The sequence below is a fragment of the Sus scrofa genome, chromosome 2 (genome assembly GCF_054392235.1).
Source record: "Sus scrofa isolate SSC_HxYL_T2T_F1_AM1 chromosome 2, Sscrofa_HxYL_maternal_Yorkshire_Landrace_v2.0, whole genome shotgun sequence".
NCBI lineage: Eukaryota > Metazoa > Chordata > Mammalia > Artiodactyla > Suidae > Sus > Sus scrofa.
The window spans coordinates 47,520,814-47,533,495 of NC_139384.1; the positions used below are offsets into that span (position 1 = coordinate 47,520,814).

The following is a 12,682-nucleotide window of genomic DNA, read 5'->3' on the forward strand; positions in this document are numbered from 1 at the left end:
GTGTGCTCAGACACGGTGATCCTGGGCAGCATCCGAACTGGATTGGGGTAGATGTGGGCACAGGGCTGGAATCACAGGTCACTGGAACATCTTGGCAAACAGCAGCCGGAAGCAAGGGGCAGCTGGGCAAATGGTTCTGGGACATTGATGGGCTTAGATGATGAATGGTGGGGCTGGAGGAGTGGGGCTGGAGGTCGGCTTGGCGGCTTGGGAAGCATCTATGCCGTGCACGTCCCTGCCCAAGCCCAGTAGGGCACCATCTTTCCCCATATGGTGGACCGACCACCCAGGGCAACGGTGTTATTAAATCTGATATGGGATCTATACATCTCATTTTTCACCTTCATTCAAACTGCATTAAGCTAAAATTATTTTCCCATTCAAACTATCAGAAACCAGGCAACCTGGCTGTTTTTCCTGGGGAGGGGCAGGCAGGAGATCAGAACCTGTTTTTAGGCTTGCTTCCCCTCCTTAGGTCTGCCTTTGGGAGCCCTTTTGATCCTGCTACCCTCTCTGAGGAGGAATCACGCCTCCTTTTGGCTGCAATGGTGAATGACTATGAGCAGATGAAGGCCCGTGAAATGCAGAAGCAGAGGGCACAGGGCTCCGGGTAAGGTTCCCTGCCCAAGGACAACAGGGCATCCCCTTCTTCTTCCTGTCATGCCTAGGAAGGCATATATATATATATATATATATATATATTTTTTTTTTTTTTTTTTGGTCTTTTTAGGGCCGTACCCACAGCATATGGAGGTTCCTAGGCTAGGGGTCGAATCAGAGCTGTTGCTGCCAGCCTACACCAGAGCCACAGCAATGCCAGATCTGAGCCGCATCTGCGACCTATACTGCAGTTCATGGCAATGCCAGATCCTTAACCCACTGAGAGAGTTCAGGGATCGAACCCGCAACCTCATGGGTCCTAGTCAGATTCGTTTCTGCTGCTCCAAAATAGGAACTCCCAGGAAAGCATATTTTAAAGTCACTTTTGAGTTTTCTGACCCCCCTGGACATGTCTGTGGGATGATTATGGCATTTCCCCTGACGGCCTAGGATTTTCTGCTGTGATGACCTTTTCTAGCAGAAATACTCAAGGTTCACTGGTCCTCTCAAGGCAGTAGTCTTCCATGACGATTCTGTCGTACAGCACCTGCACTCAACCTCTCACTGACGGGCCTTTTCTTTCTTCATCCCACAAATCAGCATCAGTGTCCAGAAGAGATCCTGCAACACTGCCACCTGCATGACCCATCGGCTGGTGGGCTTGCTCAGCAGATCTGGGAGCATGGTGAGGAGCAACCTGTTGCCCACCAAGATGGGCTTCAAAGTCTTTGGTGGGCGCCGCAGGAACTTTTGGATCTGAGCAGTGGGATGATTCCAGGAGGAAGGTGACTGCCCTTTTTGTACCTTCAGGTGGGAGGACAGAGGACTGGGTATTGCAGGGGTGCATTCCACACCCTAACCCTCTGTGAGCGCATGGGGGTAAAACCTCCACATGGCAAGGTGCCCACACCAGTGTCTGGAGAAAGGACTGATAATCCCTATAACTGAAACATTGGGCTCTTTCTCTCTGTTTCTCCAGTCTCTCCCTGTGACACTGACATCATCTGCCAGGAAATATAGACCCTGTTTACTTAAAACACTGTTCCCTGGGTATTAATTGGGGTCCAGCTCTAGCATTAGAATTTGAAAGGTAATGACCCTACCCTTTTGGAGCATACCTTACAATGTTATGAACTTGGAGCATAGACTCGGATTCAAATACTGTGTCTGTCTTCCACTAACTGTGACCATGGGCAAGTATGCCTCTGAGCCTCAGCTTCTCCTTGTAACTTGAAGGCAGCAATAGTATCCTCAATATAAAAATTATTAGTATAATACGTGACAAGAGCCTCTCAGCTAATAAGTAATAACATTCTATCTGTTACTTTTTTCCCTCCTAGCTCACTATGAACCTGAGCCCGGCTCCAGTCTCATGCTGGCAGCAGATGTGCTTAGGTCCCTGTTGCAATTTTGGAGCTCCCAGGCACTGCAGGGAGAGCAGGATGCAGGAGTAACTTTTTGAAGCTGGTGCTCTCAGGTATCCTCTCTCCTCCTACCTAGTGGATTGCTGGAAATGGGGTGGAGACCTGTGACAGTGCAAATGGGTGACAAATAGGTGCAGTGACTGAGGGGGAAGTAGTCATCAAAGGCAAGCCCCAGTTCCAGATTCTGGGAACTTTTTTTCCCATTTAAGTCTTGAGTCCCAATCACCCTCTATCACTGCCTCTCTTCCAGCACCCCACTAGACTGTTTTGTTCCTTTCCTTGTATTTAAAGAGATTAGGGAGTTCCCGTCATGGCTCAGTGGTTAATGAACCCAACTAGTATCCATGAGGATGTGGATTTGATCCGTGGCCTCCTTCAGTGGGTAAGGTTCTGACATTGCCGTGAGCTGTGGTGTAGGTCACAGACATGGCTCAGATCTGGTGTTGCTGTGGCTGTGTTGGACCCCTCACCTGGGAACCTCCATATGTCTCAGGTGTGGCCCTAAAAAGACAAAAAAACAAAAAATAAAAAATAAAGAGATTAGAAGTCTAAATAGTAATTGATTGGCTGAGCATCCCCAGGAAATGGCAGAAATGAATCCTGATAGAAATTTGATTTCTCTATAGCCCTTGGAAAAACTGTGAAGGGAAAGAATTATTGAAAACAGTTTTTCTTTCTACTCCCCCCCCCCTTTTTTTTTTTTTTTTTTTTTTTTTTGTCTTTTTAGGGCTTCACCTGCAGCATATGAAGTTTCCCAGGCTAGGGGTCGAATCAGAGCTGTAACCTCTGGCCTACACCACAGCCACAGCCACACAAAATCTGAGCCGCATCTGCAGGCTATACCACAGCTCACAGCAATGCCGGATCCTTAACCCACTGAGTGAGGCCAGGGATCGAACCTGCATCCTCATTCATACTAGTCAGATTCATTTCCACTGAGCCACAACAGGAACTCCTGCATCCCTTTCTTAAATCCCCATAGCTACCACTGCTGTGTATGGCCATGCTATCAACTCAACAGATAAGTGTTAAAACGCCTCTCATTCTATCCTGCCTCTAAAATCAATGTGGGAATGAACACACTTTCTTAGTTTTAGGAACTTTCAAGGATTTTACTCTCCATCAGAGTTTATATTTTCCAACTTGGCCTATTTCGAGTTGAGTTGGGAATACTTAACTCATAGAAATTAAATGGTAAAGGTTGCACCTCAGGCAAGGTGGAGACTTGGTGATCAAAGGGAGTCATTCAGAAGGCTCTTCACATCCCATGCAGCGGTACCACACTCTACCAGCTTCCCCTCAGTACCTGGCTTGGGAAAATCCAAGTGTGCAAAACCAGTTCCTACATACCACTTTTCATTAAAATCACCACTTGGGTACCCTGTATCCCAGGGTTATGACTCCAGGGAGGCACCAAAAAGCTCAGTAATCAAGATAACATTTTTTTTTTTCTTTTTAGGGCTGAACCTGCGGCATATGGAAGTTCCCAGGTTAGGGGTCAAATTGGAGCTGCCGCTGCCAGCCTACATCATAGCCACAGCAACATGGGATCTGAAACATGTCTGTGACCTACACTACAGCTTATGGCAACACTGGATCCTTAATCCACTGAGTGACACTAGGGATCAAACCCACCACCTCATGGATACTGGTTGGTTTCTTAACCCACTGAGCCACAACGGGAACTCCCAACATACCTTTGTGTGTGTGTGTGTGTGTTTAGGGCCACACCCATGGCATATGGAGGTTCCAAGGCTAGGAGTCAAATTGGAGCTGTAGCCACCAGCCTATGCCACAGCTACAGCAACCCTGGATCTGAGCCACTTCATTGACCTACACCACAGCTCATAGCAATGCTGGATCCTTAACCCACTGAGCTATACCAGGGGTCTAATCTGCTTTCTCATGGATGCTAGTCAGATTCATTTCTACTGAGCCACAACAGGAGCTCCAAGATAGCTCATTTTTAATGAGCTAACATCAGTATTGTTGATTTTCTTTTCCCTCAGGCTCCAACATGGCTCTGCAAGGGACTTCCTTAACTCTCATTTCCTCCTATTCTGATGAGACCCAACCATGAGGGAGTACACATATAAAATGTACTGGGAGCTCCCTTTGTGGCTCAGTGGTCAATGAACCCAACTAGGATCCATGAAGATGCAGGTTCAATTCCTGGGTCGCTCAGTGGGTCAGCAATCAGGCGTTACCATGAGCTGTGGTTTAGGTCGCAGATGAGGCTGGGATCCCTCATTGCTGTGGCTGTGGTATAGGCCGGCATCTACAGCTCCCATTCAGCCCCTAGCCTGGGAACCTCCATATGCCTCAGGTATGGCCCTAAAATAGCAACAACAACAACAAAAAAGTGCTAAGGAGGCAACCTGTGCTGATTTCATCACTGTGCACTGGGAGTGGCAGTGGTGCGGGGGAGAGGGCTGTCCAGTGAGCACCCAAGGCTCAGTCCAGGGATGCAGCCATCCAAAAACTGGCAGGGAACCCTCAGAGTGAGTCCTGGAGGGAGGCTCCTTAAGTCCAAGAAAGAGGCTCTTCCTGGAGCACAGCAACTCTTCTGAAACCATTACCTGTTTGCATACAGAAATGTCAGAACCACATACAGGATTTTCACATTTCTCCAGGCACCATTCTGCCCAGCTGTAGAAGATGGGATCTCTGCCATGAAATAGTGAAGTCTTTCATTTCCTGTTCTACCAAACATCCCTGTCCTGATAAAATCCACAGACAAACATAATACAGGTTGTTTCCTATCACTCTAGGAGCAAATACAGGGGAAGGGGGGGAACAAAGAAAGCTATTTTTTGGCTGAGTACTGAGCGAACACAATAAATGATGAAAATGATGACAGGGAAGGATCTGTGTTCCGAGAGACTTTTAGTGAGTCGTGACGCCCTCCCACACACACTGTCCCCAAGGGGCAGTGGGGGTGAGGAGGAGGCATCTGATCAGTGCAGTGGTGAGTCAGGCTGCCGTCAGAGCTCCAGCTCTCGCCTGCTAATGTAGGCAGGGGGAGAATGCCAAAGGAGAAAGGTTTCTCATTTTAAGTGAATGGGGAGATATTTCTGGAATGAAAACTAATCCTTTTTGAAAATAGAGGATGGAAAGGGGCCACACTTGAGCCAAGTACCATACTGTGGAACTGTTGTGGTCAGCCAGACAATGCAAACCTTAGGAAGCAGGGAAAGAGAGGCAGGGCTGAACTCCAACATCTGGTAGGTGATATTCCTCTGTTCCCAGGTCTCAGCAACACTGTGGCCCACCTGCAATGCCAATATCCATCCTGGGCCATCTCCATTTACCTTTGGTTAGACACTGAGGACTAAGTTCAACAATGATCATCTCATTTTGTTTTTCCATTTTATTAGAAGACTCAATTAATAATCACTTCTGTGATGGCCAAGCATTTTAAGGAATCCCTAAGGGTAATACATTAGGCATTACTTGACTGCCTATTTGTAGGCATTGCCTATGTGAGGTATTACTTCATTGCCTAATAAGTAGATAGTCTGTGGCTGGAGAGCCTGTGAAATATACCTTCAGGCACTGGAGATGTCCATATTCCAGAAAGTGAGTGCAAACTAGTTGAACAGTAAATCTCCAAGGTTAACTAACTGCCTGGTTTCAGCTCCAATGTGTTTGCATCAGAGATACAGAAAGCAAGAGACTGGAAACACTCCCAGAGGACAAAGCTTGATTGGTACATGGGGGCCTTTGCTCTTGGTAGTCTCTCTTTGAAATATTTTCCCCCATATCTTCCCTTGGTTTCTCTCCCTCTCCTCACCCCCAATATATCCTCATCCTAATTCCCAGAACCAGAATATGTTAGGTTTCAGGGCATGGAGAAATAAGATGGAATTAAGGTTGTTAAACAGCTGACTTTGAGATAGGGAAATTATCCTGGATTATCCACATGTAATGTAATAGAAGTTGAAGTGTCCTGAGTAGAAGAGGAAGGCCAGAAAAGGGGGTCAGAAGAGATTCAGTGCACATGAGTCAGTGCACGAGATGTTGCTGGCTCTGAAGATGAAGGAAGGGGAACAGGAGTCGAGGACTGTGTGTAGCCCCTAGAATAGAGAAGACAAGGAAACTGATTCTCCCCTAGAGCCTCTAGAAGGAATGTGGCCATACCAACACTTAGCGTTTAGCCCATTAAGACCCACTTTATACTTCTGAATGCAAAATTTGTTAAGATAATAAATTTGTGGTTTTAAGGCACCATTGTGGTAATCTGTTACAACAGTAGTAGGAAACTAATACACCTCCTTATCATTTGATCTAAGCTCAAATGTTACAATCATAAAGACTTTTTTCTTTTCGGCCATGCCCATGGCATGTGGAAGTTCCTAGGCCAGAGATCAAACCCACACCACAGCAGCTACCTGAGCCAGTGAAGTGACAATACTGGATCCTTAACTTGCTGAGTCATGGGGGAACTCCAAATGTTATCTTCTTTTTTTTTTTTTTTCTTTTTGGGGCTGCACCTGTGGCATTTGGAAGTTCCCAGGCTAGGGGTCGAATCTGAACTGCAGGTACAAGCCTATACCAAGCTGCATCTGCGACCTATGCAGCAGCTTGCAGCAACACCGGATCCTTAACCCACTGAGTCAAGCCAGGGATGGAACCTGCATCCTCATGGATACTAGTTGGGTTCTTAATCTGCTGAGCCACAACAGGAACTCCCTGAATATTATCTTCTTAAAGAGACTTTTCTTGATATCTCTCACCTGCTAAAGGATTTCCCCATGTCCAAGCATTCTCTAAAACATACTTTTATTTTCATCTGCTTATGATTATCTAAAATTATGTGTTTATTCCTTTTCCCTCTCACAAGAATGTAAATCCTAGGAGAGTAGGGACTTTGTTACTCTTTTCACATATTATCTCTATTGCTTTGGATATCATACTGCATGCATTTTAACAATGTCTGTAGTGAATAAGCCTAATGAGGACCATAACACTCTTGCCACTGCTCAAGCACAAAGAACAGCTCTTAAAAGAGTCTCATGCCCAGTAGGTCCTGTGTTGCAAGGAATTACCCTTTAGAAAACAGGAATAGAAACAGAAATAGCAGAGTTCCCCCGCTCCTGCCTCAGCGGAAAGGAATCTATCATCCATGATGATGCAGGTTTGATCTCAGGGGGTTAAGGATCCAGCATTGTTATAAGCTGTGGTGTACGTCGGAGACGTGGCTCCCATCTGGAGTTGCTGTGGGTTTGGCCAATGGCTACAGCTCTGATTTGACCCCTAGCCTGGGAAACTCCATATGCCATGGGTGCAGCCTTTAAGAAAAAAAGAAAGGGGGAGTTTCTGTCGTGGCTCAGTGGTTAACGAATCTGACTAGGAACCATGAGGTTGCGGTTTCAATCCCTGGCCTTGCTCAGTGGGTTAAGGATCCAGCGTTGCCGGGACCTGTGGTGTAGGTCGAGGCTCGGATCCCACACTGCTGTGGCATAGGTCAGCGGCTACAGCTCCGATTAGCCCCCTAGCCTGGGAACCTCCATATGGCGTGAGAAGCAGCCCTAGAAAAGGCAAAAAGAAAAGAAAAAAAAAAAGAGCGAGAGAGAAACAGAAATAGCAAATAGATATTTCCAAGTAGGCAATCAGTTGCTTCATTTTACGTAGCAGAGGCAAAAAGTTTGAGTAGTAAGTACCATCCCTGGGCAACTGCAGACCAGAGTCTTCTTTGATTGTCAAGAAGTAACCTGTTGGGGAAACTGTGAAAAGATGCATCATTAACTCAGGTTGCCTAAATATTGTGCAATTACAATTCATAAGATATCACATGCAAAAATACCTCTTAACATAAGGATGAAAAAATAGATGAGTAAAAGAGGCCAAATAGTGAGATTATTTTCTTTTTATATCAATGGGTCAATTTTTTTTCTTTTTCTTTTAAGGCCAGTGCCCACGGCTGGTAGCTCCCCAGTCAGGGATGGAAACCCTGCCACAGGAGTGACAGCACCGGATTCTCAACCTGCTAGGCCACTAGGGAACTCCAGGTGGATCAGTCCTTTAATGGAGATTCTGAAGATTATCAAGTCCTGCTAAATAAAGACTGCAGTGCTGATAATCTCCCCAGTTTTCTAGTCTGAAATAGGCAGACCTGGTTCCTAAAAAGATCTCCAAAGAAAGGGCTGGTCTACAACGACGCAAGGTCCCTGGCCCAGGAAGGGAGGCGGTACTGTCTTGTCTTCCAGGCCCTGGCTGTCAACATCCTGGATAAAGCCTCCAGGCTCGGTGCCCAGCCAGGCTGGGGCTTGCCTAGAACCGCGCCCAGATCCAAAGGGCTGCTCGCCTTCCACACAGCGAACTCTGATCTCTTCCAATCCCGTTGTAACTGGCCGCAGGCCCTACGCTCAGCCAGCCAATGGCCATGGCAGTGAGGCGGGTCCTCGGGTCCTCGGGCCAATAGGATGCGGCGGAGTTGGAGCACTCCCCGGGTCCTACGGCCGCGGGGGTTCGCAGCCCCAGCTGCGGGCCATGTGGGAACCTCCCGGAGCTGAAGTGTTCCCGGCGGCCCTTGGCGGCGTTCTCTTCTTGCTGCTCTTCGCCCTCGGGGTCCGCCAGCTTTTGAAGCAGAGACGGCCGTCGGGCTTCCCCCCGGGACCGTCGGGGCTGCCATTTATCGGCAACATCTACTCGCTAGCCGCCTCGGCCGAGCTCCCTCATATCTACATGAAAAAGCAGAGCCAGGTGTACGGCGAGGTACAGCCCGACGGGCCTCGGGCAGGGAGGGCCCAGACCTTCCTCCCGGGCTGTCCGACGCTCGTGGGCGCAAGCTACCGTGAACCCTCTCTGTGCGGGCGGCTTGGAGAGGCCGGCTTCCGGGGTTGGGGTGCGAGGTCCACCAGCCGCGCCGCCGCTGGGGGGGTTGGGACGAGGGAGGTGGGGGAGTTCCTCTCAGCCGCGCTCACCACCCACCTGGCGTCGGCGGGATCGCATCAGGTCCTCCCGCCTCGGAGGGCTCCGGGGAGGTTTCCCCGCGCATGCGCAAAAGGGGCTCCCGGCCGCGCCGGCCGCACCGTCGGGCGTGACAGATGCTGTTTAGAGCACCAAGAAGCCTGCGCCCAGCTTCCCGCACGTAGATTAGCTTTCACCTATGGCTTCTGGGGAGAACCAAGTGTCTGAATTCTAGGACCCTGTTGGTGGTTAACAAGAGGTTGTTTGCAATTGAGAATGGCTGGTCTAGGGCGTTTGTTGTGAGAATGGGAGCGCAGGTGAAGGCTCCGGGGAAAATGACAGAAAGAGCGAATTAATTAGTGAGTAAAAATCAGTGCAGTGCGGGTGCCCAGGGGCAGGTCTTCTGGTTCTCCCGGTTTTACGGAGCAGGAAACAGCAGCGCAGGCCCGCTGAGTGACTTGCAGGCGTCACACTGCTGCGAGCTCTCAGGGAAAAGCCCACAACACCAGCTTGCGTTTGGAGGGGTGTTCTGATCGCACGTAGCCAGAAGTTTCCAGAACACTGGTCCTAACCAGACTCACCGGTTTTCTTTTTTTCTTTTTTAGGGCTTCACCGGCGGCATATGGAGGTTCCCAGACTAGGGGTCCAATTGGAGCTACAGCTGCCAGCCACAGCTACCACCACAGCCAGGCCGGATCTGATCTGAATCTGCCGCCCACACCGCAGCTCATGGAAATGCCAGATCCTTAATCCACTGAGTGAGGCCAGGGATTGAACCCGAAACCTCATGGTTCCTAGTCGGATTCCTTTCCACTGCACCACACAGGAACTCCTAGCGGGATTTTCTTTTGAATCCATTCCTTTATAGTAAACAACGAGCCAGGCTCTGCCAAGTGCTGGAAAGGAAGAGGTGAAGAAGGCAGTCACAACCCGATTTTAGAGTTACAGTCTGATGAGAAATAAATTAATCTAATGATTGACTACAAATTGTGTGAGTTGTGAAGGAAAAGTACAACAAGGTTGTTTGGCAATTGTATTTTTGGTTTGGGCTTACATCCATATTTTAACTAATTTTTACAAGAATTATTCCAGGTTTTTGTCATTCACTAATGGCTTATATTCCTAAAGGGAGGCTGGACTTAGATAAAGCAAATATATTTAATTCTTTAATTTTCCAGTCCTCCAATTCTTGAGTGTATTTTCATGGTTTTCATCAAATATATTTTATCTCTGTTATGTTGGTAAGAAGCATCATTAATATTCTAGAGAAATCATAAGATGTGAAAGCATAAGACGGAAGTTGAGTCCTTTCGGCATATAAAATTTGACCTTTATTTGTCTGAATCTTAATTTTTTTTCATATACTTAATGGTGATAGTGATAACTGAACACAGTTAAGTGTTACTCAGACATTCTTGGTTATTAATTACAGAACTATTAATTGGATCTACAATGTAAAAAGTGTTGTGGTTTTTGCGGGGCCAAGCGCAGGACATAGGGAAGTTCAGGGGCCAGGGATCCAACCTGTGCCATAGCAGTGACCAGAACCTCTAGTGATAAGGGAGCTGCTGCAGTGACAAGGCTAGATCCTTAACCTGCTGCTCAGGGAATCTCCTAAAAAGTGGTTTTAGACCAATTATGTGAGATGCTGTTGTGCTGAATAGGAAATTGTTTTTCATACATAGATACTTGAAGTGAAAGGAACTCTATTTTCTATGAATGTTATTTTTAGGGGAGGGGGTAATCTAACTCTTCCAGTAGTGTTACCCAAAAAACTGGGTTTGCCTTTTGGTGGGTGACGAAAAACAAAAACAGCCCAAAGATCAGAAAAGGAGTGATTTATTACTTGCAACAAGTAAGTAGAACACCAGGGATTTTTCCCAAAACAGCCTATCCCCCAAACAGCAAAGTTGGGGAAGTTTTTAAGTTGAGAACATGCATATTCATGAAGACTTGGGCGGTGTGTGCATATTCATGAAAGGGATTGAGCAAGGGAATTCAGCACAGAATTGGGACAAAGGTCAACGGAGTCCAAACTCTAATTGATTGAAGTCTCAGAGGGTCAGAAAAGGTCAGCATCATCTCTTAGGTTGCTGTAGAGGAGGTGGCTGAATGCTTCATACTAATCGTTACCATTGGTTACCATTCACACAGAACTGTGAGGCTTTACTACTGATACATTATCTTTGCCGTTGTTACTTCTCTTGCCAGATAGCAATCATTTGTTCTTTTGTTCCTTTAGGATTTATTACTGAGACTTGTTCAAGGGCAAGCATTGTGGCCAGGCTTAGATCCCAAAATAACTTTGGGCAAAAATGACTCAAGTCAAAAAAGCAATACCAGATTCTTTTTCTGGGGACCCCCCTACCCAATCTGCTTATAAACAGTGGATTATCAGTTAAACAATAAATGTGTTGGAAGACTGTCATCTTGGGATAGATAGCTCTGGTTTAATGGATTTGGGCATGAGTAACCAGTTTGTTGCTGGTACACTATTTGAGGCAACCATGGGTCTTTACAAAGCGTCATTTTACTTGAGGTGGTAAAATCAAATAGGGCTAACCTGTGCGGTTAGGTGCAAGAGAGGCAGAAAAAAAAGAAGTAGAGGGATATATGCATTGAATAGTAGGCATTGTTGGAGTAACTCTGCTTGAGATTGAAGTTGAAAACCACCTAACACGTTAACCCTTTAAACTGCTTGCTCTTAATCTTAGCTGTGAAACACCCCTACATGTCTCCCACTGTCATAGAGGTATTTTCCAGTTCTGACAAATTCTTGAAGTTGGTGTGAATTGTTAAAATACTATACATTTTTTGGGAAGAGGAGGAAACCGTTATCTCCTGTACTTCTACATGGTTTTGGAAAGTTGTTTATATGTCCTATTTATAAATAGAATCTTATTTTTCCGCTGTCTTACTTGATGATGTGGCGATGTGTGCTTGGAGAAGAAAGCTCTGGACTTTAAAATTGCTTATGAGAAATGACAATCACTTCAAGTGACACCTACTTTTATGAAGTCTGTGAATTCAATTCTCCTTCATAATTCTTGAAATGAAGACAACCAGTCCTCAAGTCTTATACAGTCATTTTAAAGACAGTCTAATATAGCAATGTACTGCATTGAGAATTACCATTTCCTTGGAGACTCATTCTGAATGTGTAAGCTTCTGCAGTGACTAATCTTAACCCAGATTTCAAGAAGCATTCCCTAGCTAGCAAAGCTAGTACGAGAGCTTTTACAGATTATTTTCGGGTAATGCATGTAAGGATAATAAAATAATTACTTTGAGGCAAGTAGAGTTGACAACCTATAATTTATTTATACAGTAAGCATTTATTGAGATTTATGCAAGGCATTGAATGAGAGTCTATGGAGCATTCAAAGATGAAAGAGATGAAATCACTGAATCTGAAGAATTTATAATTTAGCAGGCAAGCAGAAGCCAGGAATATGAATGTATCTTGTTTTAAATACTATTAAATAAGTGCCACAGGAACGTCTAAGCATGTGCTTTGGTGGTTTAAGAGAGAGAGTGCACCAAGAAAGGCTTCATAGAGGTTGGCTCCTAATGACTTGGTGAGGTTTGGACAGTATGGCAGTTAAAGAAGGCATGACAAATGAGAATACAGCCCAAGCAAGTGTTGAAAAGTAGGTGGCAATTATTTATCAGTTTTCATCAATAGCACTTTTTACATTCCTCTGTTATTATCACTCAGCCCATAGTGTTTGTGTGTCTCCACCACT

The 12,682-nt window shown here is 46.2% G+C and overlaps 2 protein-coding genes and 1 long non-coding RNA gene across 20 annotated transcripts in view; 2 read left to right on the forward strand and 1 right to left on the reverse strand.

Moving 5' to 3' along the window:
- The window catches only part of INSC (INSC spindle orientation adaptor protein), an 864,422-nt gene that overhangs the window by 523,057 nt on the left and 328,683 nt on the right, over positions 1-12,682 (reverse strand). The window lies entirely within an intron of this gene.
- LOC110259565 (uncharacterized) lies at positions 474-2,077 on the forward strand. Its single transcript, XR_014837268.1, has 3 exons — positions 474-610; positions 1,201-1,385; positions 1,941-2,077. It is a non-coding gene; the product is annotated as an uncharacterized LOC110259565 (long non-coding RNA).
- CYP2R1 (cytochrome P450 family 2 subfamily R member 1) overlaps positions 8,464-12,682 on the forward strand; it is a 131,014-nt gene continuing 126,795 nt past the window's right edge. For all 18 annotated transcript variants that reach the window (XR_014837260.1, XR_014837259.1, XR_014837266.1 and 15 more), the window contains exon 1: positions 8,464-8,741. Coding sequence is in view for 2 of the 18 variants with exons in the window: in XM_003480731.5 (XP_003480779.3) it covers positions 8,517-8,741 (225 nt within the window). In the remaining 16 variants the exon portion in view is untranslated. The remainder of the gene's footprint in view (positions 8,742-12,682) is intronic.